Raw genomic sequence first — 20,343 nt, forward strand, 5'->3', positions numbered from 1 at the left:
GTCTGCTAGAAAGTTGAAGATGAAGAGGAATTTCATCTTTCAGCACAACAATGACCCCAAAAAAGTTTTGGAACGGCCCAGCCAGAGCCCAGACCTATATCCAATTGAAAATCTGTGGGGTGACCTGAAGAGGGCTGTGCACAAGAGATGCCCTCGCAATCTGACAGATTCGGAGCGCTTTTGCAAGGAAGAGTGGGCAAATATTACCAAGTCTAGATGTGGCAGGCTGATAGACTCCGACCCAAAAAGACTGAATGCTGTAATGAAATCAAAAGGTGCTTCAACAAAGTATTAGTTTAAAGGCGTGCACACTTATGCAACCAGCTTATTGTATGTTTTTTATTTTTTATGTTTTTTCCTCCTAAGAGATTTGTTTGTTTTTCAATTGAACTGTACAGGTTATAGGTCACTTTAAAGGTGGGAAAAGTTTTGAAATTATTTATCGTGATCTCATTTTTTTACATCAGAAAAACCGATCATTTTAACAGGGTGTGTACACTTTTTTTTTTTTTATATCCACTGTATATTGTACTTTCCTTATTGTATTCAAGTGTACTTAAAAATAAGACCTATGTTCTTGTACCGTGTGTGTGTGTGTGTGTGTGTGTGTGCGCATGTATATGAGAGTAAGGCCGAATCCCATTTCACCCCTTGGACCAACCCCTTGGCCCTTCCCCTCCATTTTGCGCGTTCACGTGAAGGGGTAGGGGCATCCCAATCCCAGTTAACGCGGAGGGGTAGGGGAAGGCGTAGGGCTTCTGTACCCCTCCAAACGGAGATTTTCCTGGAGCAGACTCCGAACGAAGGGGTTTGAGTGATTTCCCACAATGCCATGCGGATTTCAGCGAGATTTCATGCGGATTTCAGAAAGATGGCGGTTCCCGCGGCGAAAGATTGTCATAAATGTATTTTCTCCATTATTTACGTGTTTTAAGTTGTTATCCAGAGGAAACACGCCGCTTGATTCGCTTTCGAGCTGAGAATGAGCAGCGATTTCTGAAATCCAAGCTGCTGCTAAAAAGCTTTGGGAGTGAGTATTGTTTTCGGTTGCTTTACTGCGTATGTTTTGTTCTGTTATTCTCGCTTTTATTGTTTACATGAGTGTTCTGACACCTCATTCTGTCGGATGTGGTGCACGAAGCGCCAAAGATATCCCATTCAGTGGTGTTAGTTAACAAATCACACCCTGCCAGCAGAGATTTCTGCCTCTGGCTCTGACTGTAGCGGCTGGTCGCAGCCAATGACGTGTCGCGTTTTGCTAACGTAAACGCTGACGGAGGTACGCGATGACGTATGCGATCGTTGAAGGGCTATCCCAATACGTAAGGGTTGAATTTCAAGCCCTATCCCTTGTAGCTCAGTTTCAAGGGGAAGGGCCAAGGGGAAGGCGGAGGGGAAGGGGGAGGGGGAGGGGTAGAAATTAGAATTGGGATTGGGCCTTAGTCTTGGTGTCTTGCATACACTCACCGGCCATTTTAATAGGAACTTATTGTTGGTTCTAAGATTCCTGTTCTTGGCTGGCAGCAGTGGAACCCAATGTGGTCTTCTGCTGTTGCATGCTGAGATGCTTTTCTGCTCACCACGGTTGCTATGAGTTACTATATCCTTCCTGGCAGCTCGAACCAATCTGGCCATTTTCCTCTGACCTCTCTTATCAACAAAGCGTTTCCACCCACAGAACTGTCGCTCACTCAGTGTTTTTTGTTTTTCGCACCATTCTGTGTAAGCCGGTGAGTGTGTACTGTTATGTGAGCAGTGTACTTGAGCCTTGCTGCGAACGTTTCAATGCACATATGTCTTGGCATCCTGCTCAAATAACAAATAAACTTGACAAAACCGTAACCTTTCAGTCATTAGTAATGAGTTTCCATTACATCAGCTTCACTTTATAAAACTGTTCCAGATCCTCATTAACTACTAAAGAGTGAAACAGTCTCCCCTGAGCAATGAGCAGTGTGTAAAGTAATAAAGGAGGAAGATGAGACAGACGTATCAATTGGGAATAAGTGCTAATGAGATCAGTAACTAATTAGTCGTTATTATAAAAGAGACATAGATAACTAGTAGTTCTGCAGGAGATGTAAGACTCCGTAAGAAATGCCTGTTTAGTTAATGGTGAACTACTCCAGTCATACTTACTGAGCAAGATCCCAGTAGTTAAGAGTAGTCACCTAATTGTTAATGAAGAACTATTTATTCATTCACTCTTAGTCCCTGCATACCAGTGTTGTAGTCGAGTCACTAAACCTTGAGTCCAAGTCCAGTGTTCAAGTCCAAGTCATTAAAGAAAATTTCGAGTCGAGTCCGCCATCAACAGGGCAAATAACATGAGAGAGGGTTAACACTCGCTAGTTCATCGGTCAGCAAGCCCCACTATCGACAGAAAGTAACATTTTAAACAATATCTCAATGAACACAAACAATTTCCAAAATGTTGACAAGACAAAGTTTAATATAACATCTGTTTAACTTATAACATGAAAGTAAGGTTAATAATATAACTTAGATTACACATTTTTCAGTGTTACTCAAATTAGGGTGGTGCAAAAATGAGTACACCCCACAACAAAAACTACTACATCTAGTACTTTGTATGGCCTCCATGATTTTTAATGACAGCACCAAGTCTTCTAGGCATGGAATGAACAAGTTGGCGACATTTTGCAACATCGATCTTTTTCCATTCTTCAACAATGACCTCTTTTAGTGACTGGATGCTGGATGGAGAGTGATGCTCAACTTGTCTCCTCAGAATTCCCCAAAGAAAATAATTTCTTTCCACCACAAAGGTGAAGGCTACAAGATGATCAGCAAAGCTTTACTTATCAGTCAGAATACTGTAGCAAAAGTGGTACAAAAATTTAAGAAAGATGGAACTGCAACCATCTCACAGAGACGTCCAGGTCGTCCACAGAAGTTAACACCTCGACAGGAACGTCTTCTGATGAGAAGGGTTGAAGAAAATCGGCATGCAAGTTCACTGCAGTTATCTAAAGAAGTAGAAAGCCAAACTGGGGTGACTATTTCCCGTGACACAATACAGCGTACACTGCAGAGGAATGGCATGCATGGATGCCATCCACGAAAGAAGCCTCTCCTAAAGCCCAGGCACAAAAAAGGCTGCCTAGAGTTTGCCAGGGCCCATGCTGACAAAGATGAAGACTACTGGGACTCTATACTCTGGAGTGAAGATAAATGTTTTTGGAACTGATGGCTTCGGAACTGATGGCTTCAAAACTGTATGGCGTCGCAAAGGTGAGGAATACAAAGAAAACTGCATGGTGCCTACAGTGAAACATGGTGGTGGCAGTGTCCTTATGTGGGGCTGCATGAGTGCTGCTGGTGTCGGGGAGCTGCATTTCATTGATGGCATCATGAATTCACAGACGTATTGCTCTATATATGAAAGAGAAGATGCTACCATCACTCTGTACCCTTGGTCGTCGTGCACTTTTCCAACATGACAATGATTCTAAACACACATCTAAGGCCACTGTTGGATTTCTGAAGAAGAACAGGGTGAAAGTGATTCAGTGGCCAAGTATGTCTCCTGATCTGAACCCAATCGAACACCTATGGGGAATTCTGAAGAGACAAGTTGAGCATCACTCTCCATCCAGCATCCAGTCACTAAAAGAGGTCATTGTTGAAGAATGGAAAAAGATTGATGTTGCAAAATGTCGCCAACTTGTTCATTCCATGCCTAGAAGACTTGGTGCTGTTATTAAAAATCATGGAGGCCATACAAAGTACTAGAGGTACGGTAGTAGTTTTTGTTGTGGGGTGTACTCATTTTTGCACCACCCTAATTTGAGTAAAACTGAAAAATGTGTAGTCTAAGTTATATTATTAACCTTACTTTCACGTTATAAGTTAAACAGATGCTATATTAAACTTTGTCTTGTCAACATTTTGGAAATTTTGTGTTCATTGAGATATTGTTTAAAATGTTCCTTTTCAAAGGGGGTGTACTCATTTACGCTCAGTACTGTAAATATCTTCTGCCAAATTATTATGGCATGTTACAAAAATAAAGAAAAAATCCGAGTCCTCGTCTCCAATTTATGAGTCCGAATGCAGTTAATGCACGAGTCCAAGTCAAGAGTCCTTAAAATTAGGGCACAAGTCGGACTCGAGTACTACAAGCCTGCTAATACACACGCAGGCCCTGATTTACGAACATGACTATTAAGGAGCACTAATTACCTCTGCCAGCTGTGTTGGAGGAGGTTATGTTTTTACCTCTGTTTGTTTGTTTGCCTGTTTCCAAAGTAACTCAAAAAGTTGTGAATGGATTTTGATGAACTTTTGAGGGAAGGTGGGCCATGGGCCAAGTTGTCAAGGACCTGGCTTAGACATGTATGCACATAATTTAGGAGAGGATAACTCAACTGTTATAGGCTAATTTGACCCCAAGGAATAACTTGGGATGTGTGCCAAAAACGCTATCTGGGTCGAACAGCCTGAAAATTACCCAGCCAAGATGGCCGCCGGTATTACGGTATTATTGTGTTACTCTTAATGTTCCTGGCCTTGGTTTATGTGACACATAAACAGTAATAATGTGATGTTAAAAGTTGTATTGTTGGCTGATAAACATTTAGGCTCTCAAGATATTGCTGCCTACTAAAGTGATTAGTTTTGTTTTGTATTTTTCACTTTAACATTCCATTGATGATCATAGTATGATTTGAAAATACAATTTATATGAATCAAATGGGGGGCGGCACGGTGGTGTAGTGGTTAGCGCTGTCGCCTCACAGCAAGAAGGTCCTGGGTTCGAGCCCCGGGGCCGGCGAGGGCCTTTCTGTGCGGAGTTTGCATGTTCTCCCCGTGTCCGCGTGGGTTTCCTCCGGGTGCTCCGGTTTCCCCCACAGTCCAAAGACATGCAGGTTAGGTTAACTGGTGACTCTAAATTGACCGTAGGTGTGAATGTGAGTGTGAATGGTTGTCTGTGTCTATGTGTCAGCCCTGTGATGACCTGGCGACTTGTCCAGGGTGTACCCCGCCTTTCGCCCGTAGTCAGCTGGGATAGGCTCCAGCTTGCCTGCGACCCTGTAGAAGGATAAAGCGGCTAGAGATAATGAGATGAGATGAATCAAATGCTTGCTTTCTTATACTCTCCTAAATTATGTGCATAGTTCTCCCAATTCCATGATTTCATGTTTGAGGTCGGGTTATTCTGTTTTTCTCATGTCTTCTGTGAAACTGCAGTTTTGGCCAATTTATTATTATTTTTTAACCTTGCCCTTGACCATAGCTTTTCCCCTTTTCCTTCAATCATGAAAATTATGTCACTAATGGATTCCCCATACCCAAAAAACCCATAAAATGAGGTCTTGCACATACAGTGGTGCTTGAAAGTTTGTGAACCATTTAGAATTTTCGATATTTCTGCATGACCTAAAACATCATCAGATTTTCACACAAGTCCTAAAAGTAGATAAAGAGAACCCAGTTAAACAAATGAGACAAAAATATTATACTTGGTCATTTATTTATTGAGGAAAATGATCCATTATTACATATCTGTGAGTGTCAAAAGTATGTGAACCTCTAGGATTAGCAGTTAATTTGAAGGTGAAATTAGAGTCAGGTGTTTTCAATCAATGGGATGACAATCAGGTGTGAGTGGGCACCCTGTTTTATTTAAAGAACAGGGATCTATCAAAGTCTGATCTTCACAACACATGTTTGTGGAAGTGTATCATGGCACGAACAAAGGAGATTTCTGAGGACCTCAGAAAAAGCGTTGTTGATGCTCATCAGGCTGGAAAAGGTGACAAAACCATCTCTAAAGAGTTTGGACTCCACCAATCCACAGTCAGACAGACTGTGTACAAATGGAGGGAATTCAAGACCATTGTTACCCTCCCCAAGAGTGATCGACCAACAAAGATCACTCCAAGAGCAAGGCGTGTAATAGTCGGCCAGGTCACAAGAGACCCCAGGGTAACTTCTAAGCAACTGAAGGCCTCTCTCACATTGGCTAATGTTAATGTTCATGAGTCCACCATCAGGAGAGCACTGAACAACAATGGTGTGCATGGCAGGGTTGCAAGGAGAAAGCCACTGCTCTCCAAAAAGAACATTGCTGCTCATCTGCAGTTTGCTAAAGATCACGTGGACAAGCCAGAAGGCTATTGGAAAAATGTTTTGTGGACGGATGAGACCAAAATACAACTTTTTGCTTTAAATGAGAAGCATTATGTTTGGAGAAAGGAAAATGCTGCATTCCAGCATAAGAAACTTATCCCATCTGTGAAACATGGTGGTGGTAGTATCATGGTTTGGGCCTGTTTTGCTGCATCTGGGCCAGGACAGCTTGCCATCATTGATGGAACAATAAATTCTGAATTACACCAGCGAATTCTAAAGGAAAATGTCAGGACATCTGTCCATGAACTGAATCTCAAGAGAAGGTGGGTCATGCAGCAAGACAACGACCCTAAGCACACAAGTCGTTCTACCAAAGAATGGTTAAAGAAGAATAAAGTTAATGTTTTGGAATGGCCAAGTCAAAGTCCTGACCTTAATCCAATTGAAATGTTGTGGAAGGACCTGAAGCGAGCAGTTCATGTGAGTAAACCCACCAACATCCCAGAGTTGAAGCTATTCGGTCTGGAGGAATGGGCTAAAATTCCTCCAAGCCGGTGTGCAGGACTGATTAACAGTTACTGGAAACGTTTAGTTGCAGTTATTGCTGCACAAGGGGGTCACACCAGATACTGAAAGCAAAGGTTCACATACTTTTGCCACTCACAGATATGTAATATTAGATCATTTTCCTCAATAAATAAATTACCAAGTATAATATTTTTGTCTCATTTGTTTAACCGGGTTCTCTTTATCTACTTTCAGGACTTGTGTGAACATCTGATGATGTTTTTGGTCATATTTATGCAGAAATATAGAAAATTCTAAAGGGTTCGCAAACTTTCAAGCACCACTGTACTTCTGTGGTGAGTGGTTCAAAAATTGATATTTTCAATATGGCAGCCATCTTGGATTGGTAATTTTCAGGCTGTTCGCTGCGGATAGCGATTTTGGCACACATCCCAAGTCGTTCCTTGGGTTCAAATTAGCCTATAACAGTTGAGTTATCCTCTCCTAAATTATGTGCATACATGTCTAACCCAAGTCCTCTACTAAAACCACACTCACAACCCGCTGTATGTGCTACTACGGGCGGTCTACAGTAAAAAAATTGGCAAAACCGTGCTTGAGACTTGCGCGACACTTGCGTTTGTGCAGTGCTTTAGAAGGTCGCAGACTGGCCGTGGAGACTTTTGGTCCTGCACATGCAAATTCTACGGGTCCTGCGAAAAATCAAGAACGCATTCAGTATGTACAGGACCCGTGCTCATTTTGTACGCCTGAACCAAGTCAGCAGCACCGCTGGTAGGGGCTTTGTGATGACAGTAAGACGCACGAGTGATGCACGGTCATTGTACGAGTGACGTGCCTCAGAAGTACTACCCAAGTACTCCACACTTGCTATTTCTGCGGCCCCCAAGACGGAAGTACATCTCACTTTCTACCCCTAAGTGTGGCGTGCACACAGCGCACGTGACCCGCACACGACACGAGGGGCAAGACTCTGGGTATATATATTGGGGAGGAACCAAGGAACCCATCATGTAGCATTGTAGAAGGGAAGAAGATGGCTATCGCCATACCGCCACAACAACTGAGGGAGTTGGACCTTTATAGGCAGATGATAGAAGCTGAGGAGCAGCACGAAGCGATATTGGCTTTGCTAATACAGGAACACCGATGTCAGAACATGAGGCGGCAGAGGCGGTGGCCTCTGTCCCATCTTTTCCCAATCACTTCCTCTCTCTTATCCTCTGCCAAATGCAACCTATACTTGACAAGTACGGTACTTTGCCCGTACTCCTCCCCCAAACTTTCCCCCAGGTTCACCACGACCCTGCGGCACAGCTGCAAGCTACCAAACCCTACAACCCGTGCATGTCCAAAACACTTACGGCGGGTTGTGAGTGTGGCATAAAGGAACAGTTGGTTAGATTTTGATGCAAATCTGGATATGTATGTGGATCTAGGATTTTTTTTTTGTGTGTGTGTGTGTGTTCCCAACATAACTCAAAAAGTAGTGAATGGATTTTGATGAAATTTGGTGTCCAGCTTTATTATTATCCTCGGTTCAAGTAATTTGATTTTGATGTTGATCATCTGTGGCTTGGTGGAGGTATGCACTCTACCGTGTATCCTTCTAGTTTGTAAGTGCAATCTTCGAAAGAGTAATTGTAAAAATGTATCATGTGCAAGCTTAGAGGAAATATAAATATTGAAATGAAGTATTATGTTCTAATTGTACATCATAGCTGTGGCAAACTCGGTTCTCAAAGAGTCTCCCAGAAAATCAAACTGAATTTGAAATTTAAAGCAAAAAATTGTTCAGAATGCAATATAAATTAAAGAAAAAAAGAAAAAGAACACAACAGCAACCTAACTTTCTGTTCTGTTCTTAAGGTATATGCAAATAAAAACCTTTTTATAGACCCTTTGAATTCTGTTGCGATCAGAAATGAGATCATGAGGCACAGATTTAATATGAAACCAAATTTACTGGGACTGCATTTAATTCGTCATTTTTAGACGCTTTTGAGACACTGACACAGTTTTGAGGAACTAATGAACCGATCGTTTTATTTCGTCTTTTAATAGCAGAAACGGGCATACTTAAATTTAATAACTACCCTTAGGGTGGGTAATCATTATTGCCAAAGTGACTTTCAGGCTGCAGTAAATGATGCCGTGGGTGATATTGTGTTTGCATGATCAGCATCCTGTAGTTTGGAGGCTACTTTTCGGTTGAAACACTCCAAGTTGCAAAATGGACAAGACATGCTATTTTGCTCATATGATATATGCAGTCCTCCATAAATCCTGATAGTGAATAAGCTTGCACGTTTTTTTTTGTTTTGTTTTTTTTGCATGGTGTTTTTTGCACACACAACATTTTAGTAAACCAGGGCAATAGTATTCCAGACCATGATTCCTTTACATTACATGAAATATCCACTAAAATGTCATTTCTTCTTTCCAAATCTGTGTGTCTGTGTGAGCACCATTCATTCTGCTCTTCTTCTCCCCCTTTATAGCAATCTTCAGTCAGTTTCAGGGTTGCTATGGCTATCTACACATATTGTCTCGTCATTGTTTTGCTGTTGGTCACATGCATCTTTATTCTTGGCGCTTTTTCAACAGTGGCTCCAATTTCCTGTAATAATTTGTGTGGTGTTCTTCCTCAGATAAGGGACGATAATAAAAGGCAGCACCCCTGTCTGGTGGATTTCTCAAAGCTACCTGAAACCGAGAGGAATTACAACCTGCAGATGTCAACAGAGACGTTAAAGTAAGGCCTCTGTGGGAGTGGATGAATGAGTGGACATGCCATTCAAGTGACTGCATGTCAAAGTGCTTTAAGCGTGCGAGATACATCAAAAAACACACAACTCGATCAGTTTTATCTTCTTAAATTGGTATGAGAGGATATGTTTTGGTTTAAATGGTACCTCATACAAACATATTTTCCATCTTAGCAAATAACATTTGATACTGAATGCAGTACCAGTCAAAATTTGGACACACCTTCTAATTCATAGCCCAGGAGTAATAGGGTTATACCCGGAACAAATTAGTAACAAGCTGAAAATTTCAGAATATGTTCAGAATACCTTTAGGAATAACATACTAAAAGTCCCCAGAAATCCCCCTTGTGGTCTCTGAGAAATTCAAGATGGCGTCCAAAATGGCCACCAAATGGAGATCTGCCCATATCTCAGGCCCAAAACAAAATATTAATGCAATTAAAAGGTCAGAATATATATTTTGTAGGGTAGGAGAGTAAATTCCAACATGTGTGTATTAATTACATTGTGTATTAACATTATATAATAACAATGTACACATTATTATAACAGTATATTTGTGTATAGTGTGGATCCATTGGTTACTCGTTCACTCCGTATCATCCTATTCTGTTCACAAAACAACAAACACAATTACTAGGGGTTGGAGCACTTATTTTCATTAATATTAATTAAAGTAAATTGGTGGTGTAAAATGAAAAATGGCGTGTTAAAAGGTCATGCTGAGTTCAGTCATTTTTAAAAAGTCATGCTGAGTTTAGTCATTTTTTGTCCGAACACACTGGCATTGCTAGTAGTAAAGACTGGCGCTAGAAACTCAAAGATTAATTTTTTTCCACCCTTAAACAAGCTTGAATAAATTCCCTACTTCAGTGATGGTACAACAAAGGTCCAAGCATTACAACTGAGGCACTGAGAAGTGTTTAAGTCTACTCATTGTTTATAAGCAAGAGCTTTTATTGAGGCAGACCTTTTTGTCATGAAAGTCGCCGGAATGTTGAAGAAGTGTACTGAAACAGCTTGCCATTGTAGTTTTAGAAGATAGAGTTCTCAAATTTAATTTCCCTTTACATTATGTTCATGTATCTAGGTAGCCTACTAAGCTAATCTGTCAATCATGTCAACCATCAAATTCCATGTAATTTCCACATTAATGACCTTGTAATCTTGGTTAATTTTAATTTTAACAGTGTGACAATGGTGAATTTGCATTGCTTGTATGAGAGAACATATAATTTAACATTTTAATTGCATTTATATTATGTTTTATCCCTGAGATATTGAAAAATCTCCAATCGGCGGCCATTTTGGACGCCATCTTGAATTTCTCAGAGAGCACAAGGTGGATTCCCGGGGACTTTTAGTATGTTATTCCTAAGGGTATTCTGAACATATTCTGAAAAATTCAGCTTGTTACTAATTTGTTCCGGGTTGGACTCAATTTTGAGCTAATGCTCTTGGGCTATCAGTGGTTTTTCTTTATTTTTATGAATTAAGTCACTTCATGTCTTAAAGTAATGATGGATGTCGTTTCTCTTTACTTAGTCGAGCGGTTCTTGACATAATATGGATGACTACAGTTGTGGAATCAGGCTATTTACTGTATTTTTATTATTTACTATTTACTGTTTGATCTGAAACGCATTAAGAAGGAAAGAAATTACACAAATTAACTTTTGATGAGTTAATTGAAAAGTGTTCCAGGTGACTCCCTCATGAAGCTGGTTAAGAGAATGACAATAATGTACAAAGCGTCGTCAAGGTAAACGCTGGCTACGCTGAAGAATCGAAAAGTTTAATACTTTTTTGTTTACCACATAACTCCATTTATTTTTTTCGCGGTCCAAATCCTGCGCTCTGATTGGCTGGCGAGCGGGTCCGTATCCTACGGTACAGACCCCAGTTACGGACCCCGGTTACGGACCTCTGGCGACTCGCTCGTTCACAACAACAAACATACAGTAGTAGCAATTTTTGTCAACATTTATCTTTTTTATAAGATTTATTTATAAGATTTTTATCAAAAATCTTATAAATTTTTGCCAGCATTTCTCAGCGAAAGCGAGTTTTACTACCCTGAGGAAGACGAAATAAAAGAAAACATTTCAGGAGAAAGCTAAAAACCTGTAATTTGCTAACGCCGAGCAAAAACATGGCTGAATCCTGAATGACTCAATTTTGCATAAATAGGGGACTACATAAGTGGCAAAACGTAGTTTTTTTTCCTGCCATGGAAGTGCACTTGTATACCGAGGAGGAAGCAATTTGCATTACAGCCGTGAATGAGGATTCAAAATGGCGGCTCGCCTCAGCTTGGTTTTCCCTTTCGGGCGCTCTCGTTTTCTGTTAGAATTTGGGAAAGAAAAAAATAAATATATTATTTACCAGCTTAAGGTCGGTCCGTATGGTGAAATACCGTGACCTCGGCCTTGAATACTGACCTCGGCCCAGAGGGCCTCGCTCAGTACTTTCAAAACCTCAGTCACGATATTTCATGATATGGACCTCCCAGCTGGTAAATAATATATACATGTTCCATATACTATTTTATAATTTTGACCTTCAGTATTGTTTTACAGTGTAGAAAATAGTCAAAATGCAGAAAAACCATGAATGAGTAGGGGTGTCCAAACTTTTGACTGACAATATAAATGTTATAATAGTGAACATATAATAGTGGAGCTATTATATGTTCACTATTATAATTTTATAATAGTTCCTGGTTGTGGTAGGGGACTTGTGGATTACAGGTCATGTAAAAAGGCCGACTCGAAAAGTTGCAGGTCGTTTTGGACAGGATGTGCTGACCTCGTTTGTCTTTCAAGCTGGACACCTTCATCCAATCAAAATGTAAATCGCCTGTCTCTTAAAATGCAATTCTTCTGGGAATAGAGACAACCTAGTGGTACAAACTCATTTTAAAGGTATAACTAGAAGACATGTTGTGCTTTGGTAGACATTTATATGCTACGTTTATATGCATTTTTATTCTATCCACATTGACCGGATATGAGCAGTTGTGAGCACTGATTGGCTTCTCTATGACTAGGATATCAGCTCATATACCGTGAGTAGAGAAAAACAAAATGGCGGAGCGTCTTGCTGAACCAACCAAGGACGAAATCAAAACTCTACTCAAAAACAAAACCCCAAAAAATACAAAAAAAAAAGCAACAAAATATGGAATAAAAGTGTTTCATGGTCAGAACATATCTTTTTTTTTTCAAGAATTATGATAGCATTTTTCACAAATTGCTACTGTCATTTTGCCGGTTTGTTTACATTCTAAGCGTAAATGATTTTGTGGGGTTTTTTGTACAAAGTTTTTATTTATCGAATTTGCAAAAACTAAAAATGCTCCGTTTCTCAAAATCCAGTGAAAGTGGATAGAATAAAACAGTTACTCCACTCAATCTCATCAAAAATGGCTTATAACCAACTCGGTACTATGCTCCTCATTGGCTATCAGCTCATGTACAACTTGATTTCATGGAATAACTGTAAAATATATAATAGGGTTAGTCAAAATTATGTTAACACTTAAATGTTAGAAGCCATTTATTCACAAAACATACATTATATGTGCAAGATAATTTACAGGACGGTGTCAACCTGTTCGCCATCGACAGTCCTTATTCTGTCCCTAAGGTCATTGATATCACAAACTTCCCTGCTATACACGCGTTTCTTCACCATGTCCCATAACCAGAAATCAGAGGGCGTCAACTCAGGGGAGTGTGGAGGCCACGGCAATGGTCCACTACGACCTATCCATCGACCTGGAAATGTGTGGTCGAGATAAGCACGAACAGTACGGTCAAAATGTGGCAGTGCGCCATCCTGTTGGAAATACCTCGCCAATCGGTATCGGATCTGTAGTGGAAGTTTATCAATGGCGTACTGCTGCACCATCTGTAAGTAGACGTCTGACGTCACTGTTGGGGTGTCAAAAAAGTAGGGCCCAGTTACGCCCTGAATTGGGATTATTTTTCCCAATTCAGGAGAAAAGTAATCCATTAGTGTTAACATAATTTTGACTAACCCTGTGTGTGTGTGTGTGTGTGTGTGTGTGTGTGTGTGTGTGTATGATATATATATATATATATATATATATATATATATATATATATATATATATGGGTCTGTCTCAGAAACTGGGTACTGTGGGGGTCCCCCACTAAATATACTCAGTCAATAAACTATACTGTTTTGAATGGTGATGTTGGTTTAAATTTGAAATAAAATGATGAAAGAAATAATACAGATAAAACTAAATCTTTGATGTGAATACTCTATTCAGAATTTGGCAAAAATTCTGCAAACTTGTGGAAAAATGGCGGCTTGATCTGGGACATGATAAAATGGTTGACTACATCGCATTCCCTTAAAAAGGTTGTAGTCCACTGAAAAGTCTACAGTTATCACTAATTGTATTTTAAGTTGTAACTTTATACACCTAAGGACTGGTGCGCTCACAGAATAATCATAACCGTAATAAAACATCATGCAAAATATTTAATCACCGTTGTAACTCCATTTTCCGCAGACCCAAAACCAATATGATTGTGTGTTTCGATCTAAACGGAAAGCCTCAGGGTCAAGGTCACTACCTCACCAAAAGTAGTAACTTAAAATCACCACGCCATATAAAAATTTAGTTATAAATCTGCGATTTTGTTTTTTAAAACGAAAGCTGAAAGTTAGGTATAGAATATGTTTCTTACAGAATATGTTACGATGGTAGCTGGTCTTGTATGAATTTCTGAGCTATAAAATGAGTTGTGGTCTATTTTTTACCTTAGTGTGTTATTTGTGTGCGGGGAAGGACACACATTAACAATTTGCATGTGTAGAATGGAATTTTCCACTCCAACAGTTAGAAGTTGATCGTGCTTCCATTTGCGGTCTTTCTGTTACGCGAGTGATCTGTTCGGCCGTTATCACTGAAAAGGTGAGTTTTGACAGTTTTATTTTGTTTTAGTCTTGCAGTATAAGGCAATAGAATGTTTCTTTTTCATCTTACTTTCATATTTTGTAGTGTTTGCGTATTTTTGGCCAATATTTTGCAACCATGGTCAATTTAGATCGAACTTTTGATAGAATCTACGGCCAGTCATTTTGCCCCGCCCCCGCCTCGTGCTCCGTCCAGTGCGGTAGTGATGTCCCGATGCTCGCGCGCCGCAGCAGAGACTGTACCAGTCGCTGTTCTTTTACCACCGCCGTTATTCTCATCTTTCCGGTGTGTTCTTGATTTTTCCATTGTGTCCTATTTCGCCATATCAAATACCCAAAATGTATCATATTATTCATATTTAAGTGAATAATCAATTCAGTCATCATAACTTGGCATTTTTAACCCAATCAGTCAAAAAGAGGAAATTTATTCAATATTTTCACTCCTCTGTGAAGGAGGGGCTTTAATTCTTCATGATGTAGTTATTTTATATGTAAATCAATTTTACAAAAGCATTTGAATTGTAATCAAAAATTTCCACAGTGGAGGCCAGATAAAGTAAGATACTATCTTTATTCTTATTAAACATGACAAAAGAAACATTGAGTGTTAGGTAAATGCAAAAAAAAATAGTAAAATTAGAACATTTATTTTTTGACCATAATGTCCCAATTGAGAGACCAGTTTCTGAGACGGACCCATATATAATATAATATAATATAATATAATATAGTATAATATAATATAATATATACAGTATATGAAAAGACTCGATGCCTGTAATCTTTTCAGAACTTTGCACTACTCTACTTCTGTGAAATCGTGCTATTTTTATATGTGCTGAAAGACAAACAAAACATTTGTTGGGCGTTTAAGTTGTCATTGTGCATTGCAGGGGTTCCCAAACATTTTAGACAAACAACCTCAAATGAACATTGAGTTTTCTGCAACCCCAAGCCTTGACCAACCTTTTTTTTTTTTTTTAAATTCCAGAGTTATAATTTAAGAACATTAGTAACCTTAGAACATTTTATTATGGTACCAAATGTATGCGTAACGAAGCACTAGGTGACTAAACGCAGAAGAAATATTCTTTGCAGTGAATTATCAGTCTAGTGTGAAGTGTGTTGTTATAGGAAAATAATCCATGCTGGCGTGGTGTGATGCAGCCCAACACAAAACAGAGGGATCTGGTTTCTGCTTGATGCATGATTTTGCATGCATGTGCAGAAGCAGCAGCAATGCGAGTGCCATGGTTCACACACTCGCCTGTGAATCTTATGAAAATATCTGGTATCTGGAGAAATAAAAAAAAAAAAAAACACAGCCACTGTACTAGCGCATCTCAAAATATTGGAATATTGTGAAAAAATTTTTTTTTTCATAATTTAATACTAAAACGTAAACTTTTATGTATTCTATATTCATTACATGTAAAGTGAATGTTTTAAGCTTTTTTTCTGTTTTAATTTTGATGATTATAGCTTATTGCTCATAAAAATCAGAAATCCAGTATCTCAAATGATTAGAGTATTTCATTTCGAGTTTGAGTAAAACTGTAAATACCATGTATCTCTCAGTCGAGTTCAGTACACGCAACTGCAATCATGAGGAAGACTGCTGACTTGACAGTTGTCCAGAAGACGATCATCGACACCCTCCACAAGGAGGGTAAACCACAGAAGGTCATTGCTGAAAAGGGTGGCTGGAAAAGGTGCACAAGCAACAGGGATGAATGCAGCCTTGAGTGGATTGTCAAGAAAAGTCGATTCAAGAAGTCAGAAGAGCTTCACAAGGAGTGGACTGAGGCTGGTATCAGTGCATCAAGAGACATCATGCACAGATATCTTCAGGAAAGGGGCTACAACTGTCACAGTCCTAATAACAAGCCATTCCTGAACCAGAGACAACATCAGAAGCGTCTTATCTGGGCTGAAGAGAGAAAGAACTGAACTGTTGCTCAGTGGACTTGATAAAACAGAGTGGACCAACACCAGCAGATGACATGGCACCTCAAATCATCACAGACTGCGGAAACTTCACACTGGAATTCAAACACCTTGAATTCTGTGCCTCTCCACTCTTCCTCCAGACTCTAGGACCTTGATTTCCAAATGAAATGCAAAATTTACTTTCATCTGAAAAGAGAACTTTGGATGACTGAGCAACAAAAAAAAAAGAACTTTTTCACGATCTTCCAATATTTTGAGATGTATAGTAGATGGCAGAGCCAAAACATCCCTGTCCATCAGGTCTCCATGTTGAACTGTAAAATGTTTAGGTTTTTTTTTTGTGTGTGTGTGTGTGTGTAGACATTAAGCACACTGACGACTCTGTTTCTTTTTAAATCTTTCTGGCATGGTCGTGATTATTCTCATGGGCTGTGTGTCCAATTGAAAACTCTGACCTTACTTTCAAAAGTATTTAAAAAAATCGAGAAGGCTGGTACATTAAACAGACCTTTTGGTAAGTTTGAAGGTGGCATGAGAGATTTATTTATTTTTTTAATTCAAAGACTCATTGTGATAGGAAAACGGATTAGTCTTAAAGGAGAACTGAAGTCATTTTTAAACTTGCTTTGTCTTAATTAACGTGTTGTTCAATTACGTTTTCGGTTTTAGTAACCTTATATCGTGACTCGTATTGGCAACTAATTGCAATTAAATATGATACTTTTCAGTACGGCCTATTCAATTTTTAGCCATGTTGAATTTAGTTCATTTGGTTCATGGCAGGCGTCACTTATCCGCGCGATCTTCACGAGGCTTGTGCGAGACTTCGAAACGTGACGTGTCAGCCAGGTGTCAGTGCCGCCATTTTGAAAACTGTTTTCCAAACGAAATATTGCACAAAAACGAGTTTAAATGACGATTACTGCCTACTTTTCTCAAACTTTCCTGATTGCTATCAAAACAAGCAAAACTTCCGGCTTGATTATGTCAGCATTCGAAAGAAGGCGCGCGCGTCTTTTGACAACAATCGGTCACTTTGATTTCCGCTGTATGTTTTACTTCCGTCCTACGATGTCTCGCACAGGTCTCGACGAATCTCGTTTATGGCCATTGCTTTGACATATGGACTGATATATTACAGAGCATATTTCAAACACTCATACGGTAGCTTGCTATAGCAGTGACAAAATAGCGATAAAAAAATGCATTCCGATATTTAATACAATGAGAGAATTTTGATGATAAAAAAATTTGCCTTCAGTTCTCCTTTAATACTTAATAACAGTCTAGAATAGTATGTAAATATGCAATTTGAGACACACCGCTAGTTTGGTTAGTGAATTTGTAGTCGAAGGACAAGGGCTGAATTTCTATGCTAGTGCAGTGTATCAAGATTGCAAAAAAGAAAAAAAAAAAAATCCACATACATAATTAATTTAAATATGGCTTGTTTGAAGGTGACATTTCTGAATATTTGACTTCATAATTCATATTCATTATTTCTAAAGTAAATAAATAAAGCAAAAGATAAGATGGTGAGTTTCCTTCATGACCCCATTTGAAAATGAAGCCACCCATAGTTTGGGAACTCCTGGCACATAGCCATGTGAGGATAATCTCTCAGCAGCTCTGGATAATGTGTCTGTAGGACTCTTTTGGCTCTGGGCTGCCATGTGGTTCAGGTCAATGTCAACGCTGAGGAGGAGCTAAAAAAAGTGAAACTCCCAAAGAAGTGAGTAACCTGCTGGCGACTGATAAAGTGCAACTGTAAATTATATTAATTTCAAGTATTAATGCAATTCATATTCTAATCAGATTATAACTAGGACTAATTATACATTATGCATGAATTTCACAAAAAGCATTTGAGTCTAGTATTAAGTACACTTACTTTGTTGGAGAGTCTATATGGATTTACATTAAAATCAGACCAGAATACCAGAATGCTAAAAACTGGGTTATTAGTAATGGAAATCAGAAAGTTAATCATCAGATTATTTAAATAATACTGGCTGGCTTTTTTTCATGATATATCAGATATATTCCATTCAGCAAGCATGATATTGAACTCGTCTTTGACTCGTTCACTATCGTGCTAGCTGAATGGGATATATCTGATACAGCACAGAAAAAAGCCAGCCAATATTTATTATTATTATTATTATTATTATTATTATACATTCCTTTCGGGTGTTCAATGCATCTTTCTGTTTCAAAATTCTCTCAAAATCTTCTGTATTTACTGAAGCAAACCTGGCAGCCATGTTTGTTTACAAATTGTCACAGTCGCTTGCTAGCACGGAAGTTTTAGACCTTCGATGTGTGACATGTTGTCGACAACCATGCAATATCATAAATCATATTCAACACTCATTCTCCATTAAGTAGAGTGACGTAATACACACAGGATTAGCGATATGCTAACAATATTGCATGCTATCAAACCAAATGAATGAAACCTGCTAGAAGGGAATAAAATACAGGTTTTTATTCCATGGAAAAAGTGGCCTGTATGTATAATAATAATAATAATAATAATAATAATAATAATAATAATATTGGCTGGCTTTGAGTGGTCTATCAGATATATTCTATTCAGCTAGCGTGATATTGAACAAGTCAAAGATGAGTTCAGTATCATGCTAGCTGAATGGAATATATCTGATAGACCATGAAAAAATGTCAGCCATTATTATTATTATTATTATTATTATTATTATTATTATTATACACTCTCTTCATATCAGCATTCTCAAAGGCCAACGCTAGCTTACCTGCAACTCGGTGCTGTTAGCACGGCAGTGCAGTTACCTTCCAACCGGTGTAGTGTTAGTGAAGGCCAATGCTAGCGTAGGCAAGCTGAATATTATTATTATTTTCTCCGTGTAATTTGCTTAGTTATTTTTAAAATCAACATCGACAGCTACACACAACGGAGCCACCTGGCAGCCAAAGTTCTCTCAAAATCTTCTGCTTTTAACGAAGCAAACCTCACGGCCATAATCATGTACAAACTGTCAGTCACTAGCAGAAGTTTTACATCTCCGACGTGTCTCTTTTCCAGTTTTTCAATGTCTGTTGGTATGTTTTTCTCTTGAAAATATGCATGAAGAATATATAATGAAGTTTTGGTAGCTTTTCGGGTGTTCAGCGCATCTTCAGTTTCAGTTTATTTATTTAGTGGTTAATTATAGCATAGCTAATCCTAGCAGTAGCGCTGGATTAGCCTCGTCTTCTCTCTTTCCCGGCCGACAAAGAAATGATCGTGCGCATGCGCAGCAGAAAAGTTTTGCCATTGGATCTTCGCATGAGCTCTGACGTGTGACGTCGTGTTGTCTTGACAACGTGCAATATTATAACAATATTGCACGCTCATTCTCCATTGGGTAGAGTGGCGTAATACACGGAGGATCAATGATTTGATAACAATATTGCATACCATCAATAAACCCACTAGAAGGGAAGAGAATACATGTTTTCATTCCATTGAAAAAGTGGCCCGTATGTATAATAATAATGAATAACATACAGTCTGTCACAAGTTTTGCTATGCTTTCTAAAACATGTAATCATCCTCATTCTAAAACTAATCCTGTGCTTCCTCAAAGCTACATGATGTCTAATGGCTACAAGCCCATGCCACTGGAGCTTTCAGAAGTGAAGCTGAGCCCTGCGCAAGAGCTCCTTGTTGACAAGTTGGCTGAGAACGCACACAATGTTTGGGCCAAAGATCGGATCAAACAAGGCTGGACCTACGGCATACAGCAGGTAATGAGCTCTGCAGTTCAGGCTGATGAGCTGATCTGGTGATTTCTTTTGTTGACATTTACAGACTAAATTCATTAGTTCATATGGCATTTTAATGAAATCGTAATATTTTTTCATAGTTTGCACTTTGGGGTTGCCTGTTACAAGGCTGAAAGAAACCACAAGAAAGCTTTATTTATTTAATTATTTCATCCATCCATTATCTGTAGCCACTTATCCTGTTCTACAGGGTCGCAGGCAAGCTGGAGCCTATCCCAGCTGACTATCGGCG

General features: G+C 39.1%; 1 protein-coding gene across 1 annotated transcript in view; it reads left to right on the forward strand.

Annotated features, from left to right (window-relative positions):
- Nucleotides 1-20,343, forward strand: part of LOC132893656 (ryanodine receptor 3) — a 476,331-nt gene that overhangs the window by 205,296 nt on the left and 250,692 nt on the right. The window contains exons 25-27 of the mRNA XM_060932802.1: nucleotides 9,279-9,382; nucleotides 17,953-18,036; nucleotides 19,913-20,072. Of these exons, the coding sequence (XP_060788785.1) occupies nucleotides 9,279-9,382; nucleotides 17,953-18,036; nucleotides 19,913-20,072 (348 nt within the window). The remainder of the gene's footprint in view (nucleotides 1-9,278; nucleotides 9,383-17,952; nucleotides 18,037-19,912; nucleotides 20,073-20,343) is intronic.

This window comes from Neoarius graeffei, chromosome 11 (assembly GCF_027579695.1).
Source record: "Neoarius graeffei isolate fNeoGra1 chromosome 11, fNeoGra1.pri, whole genome shotgun sequence".
Taxonomy (NCBI): Eukaryota; Metazoa; Chordata; class Actinopteri; order Siluriformes; family Ariidae; genus Neoarius; species Neoarius graeffei.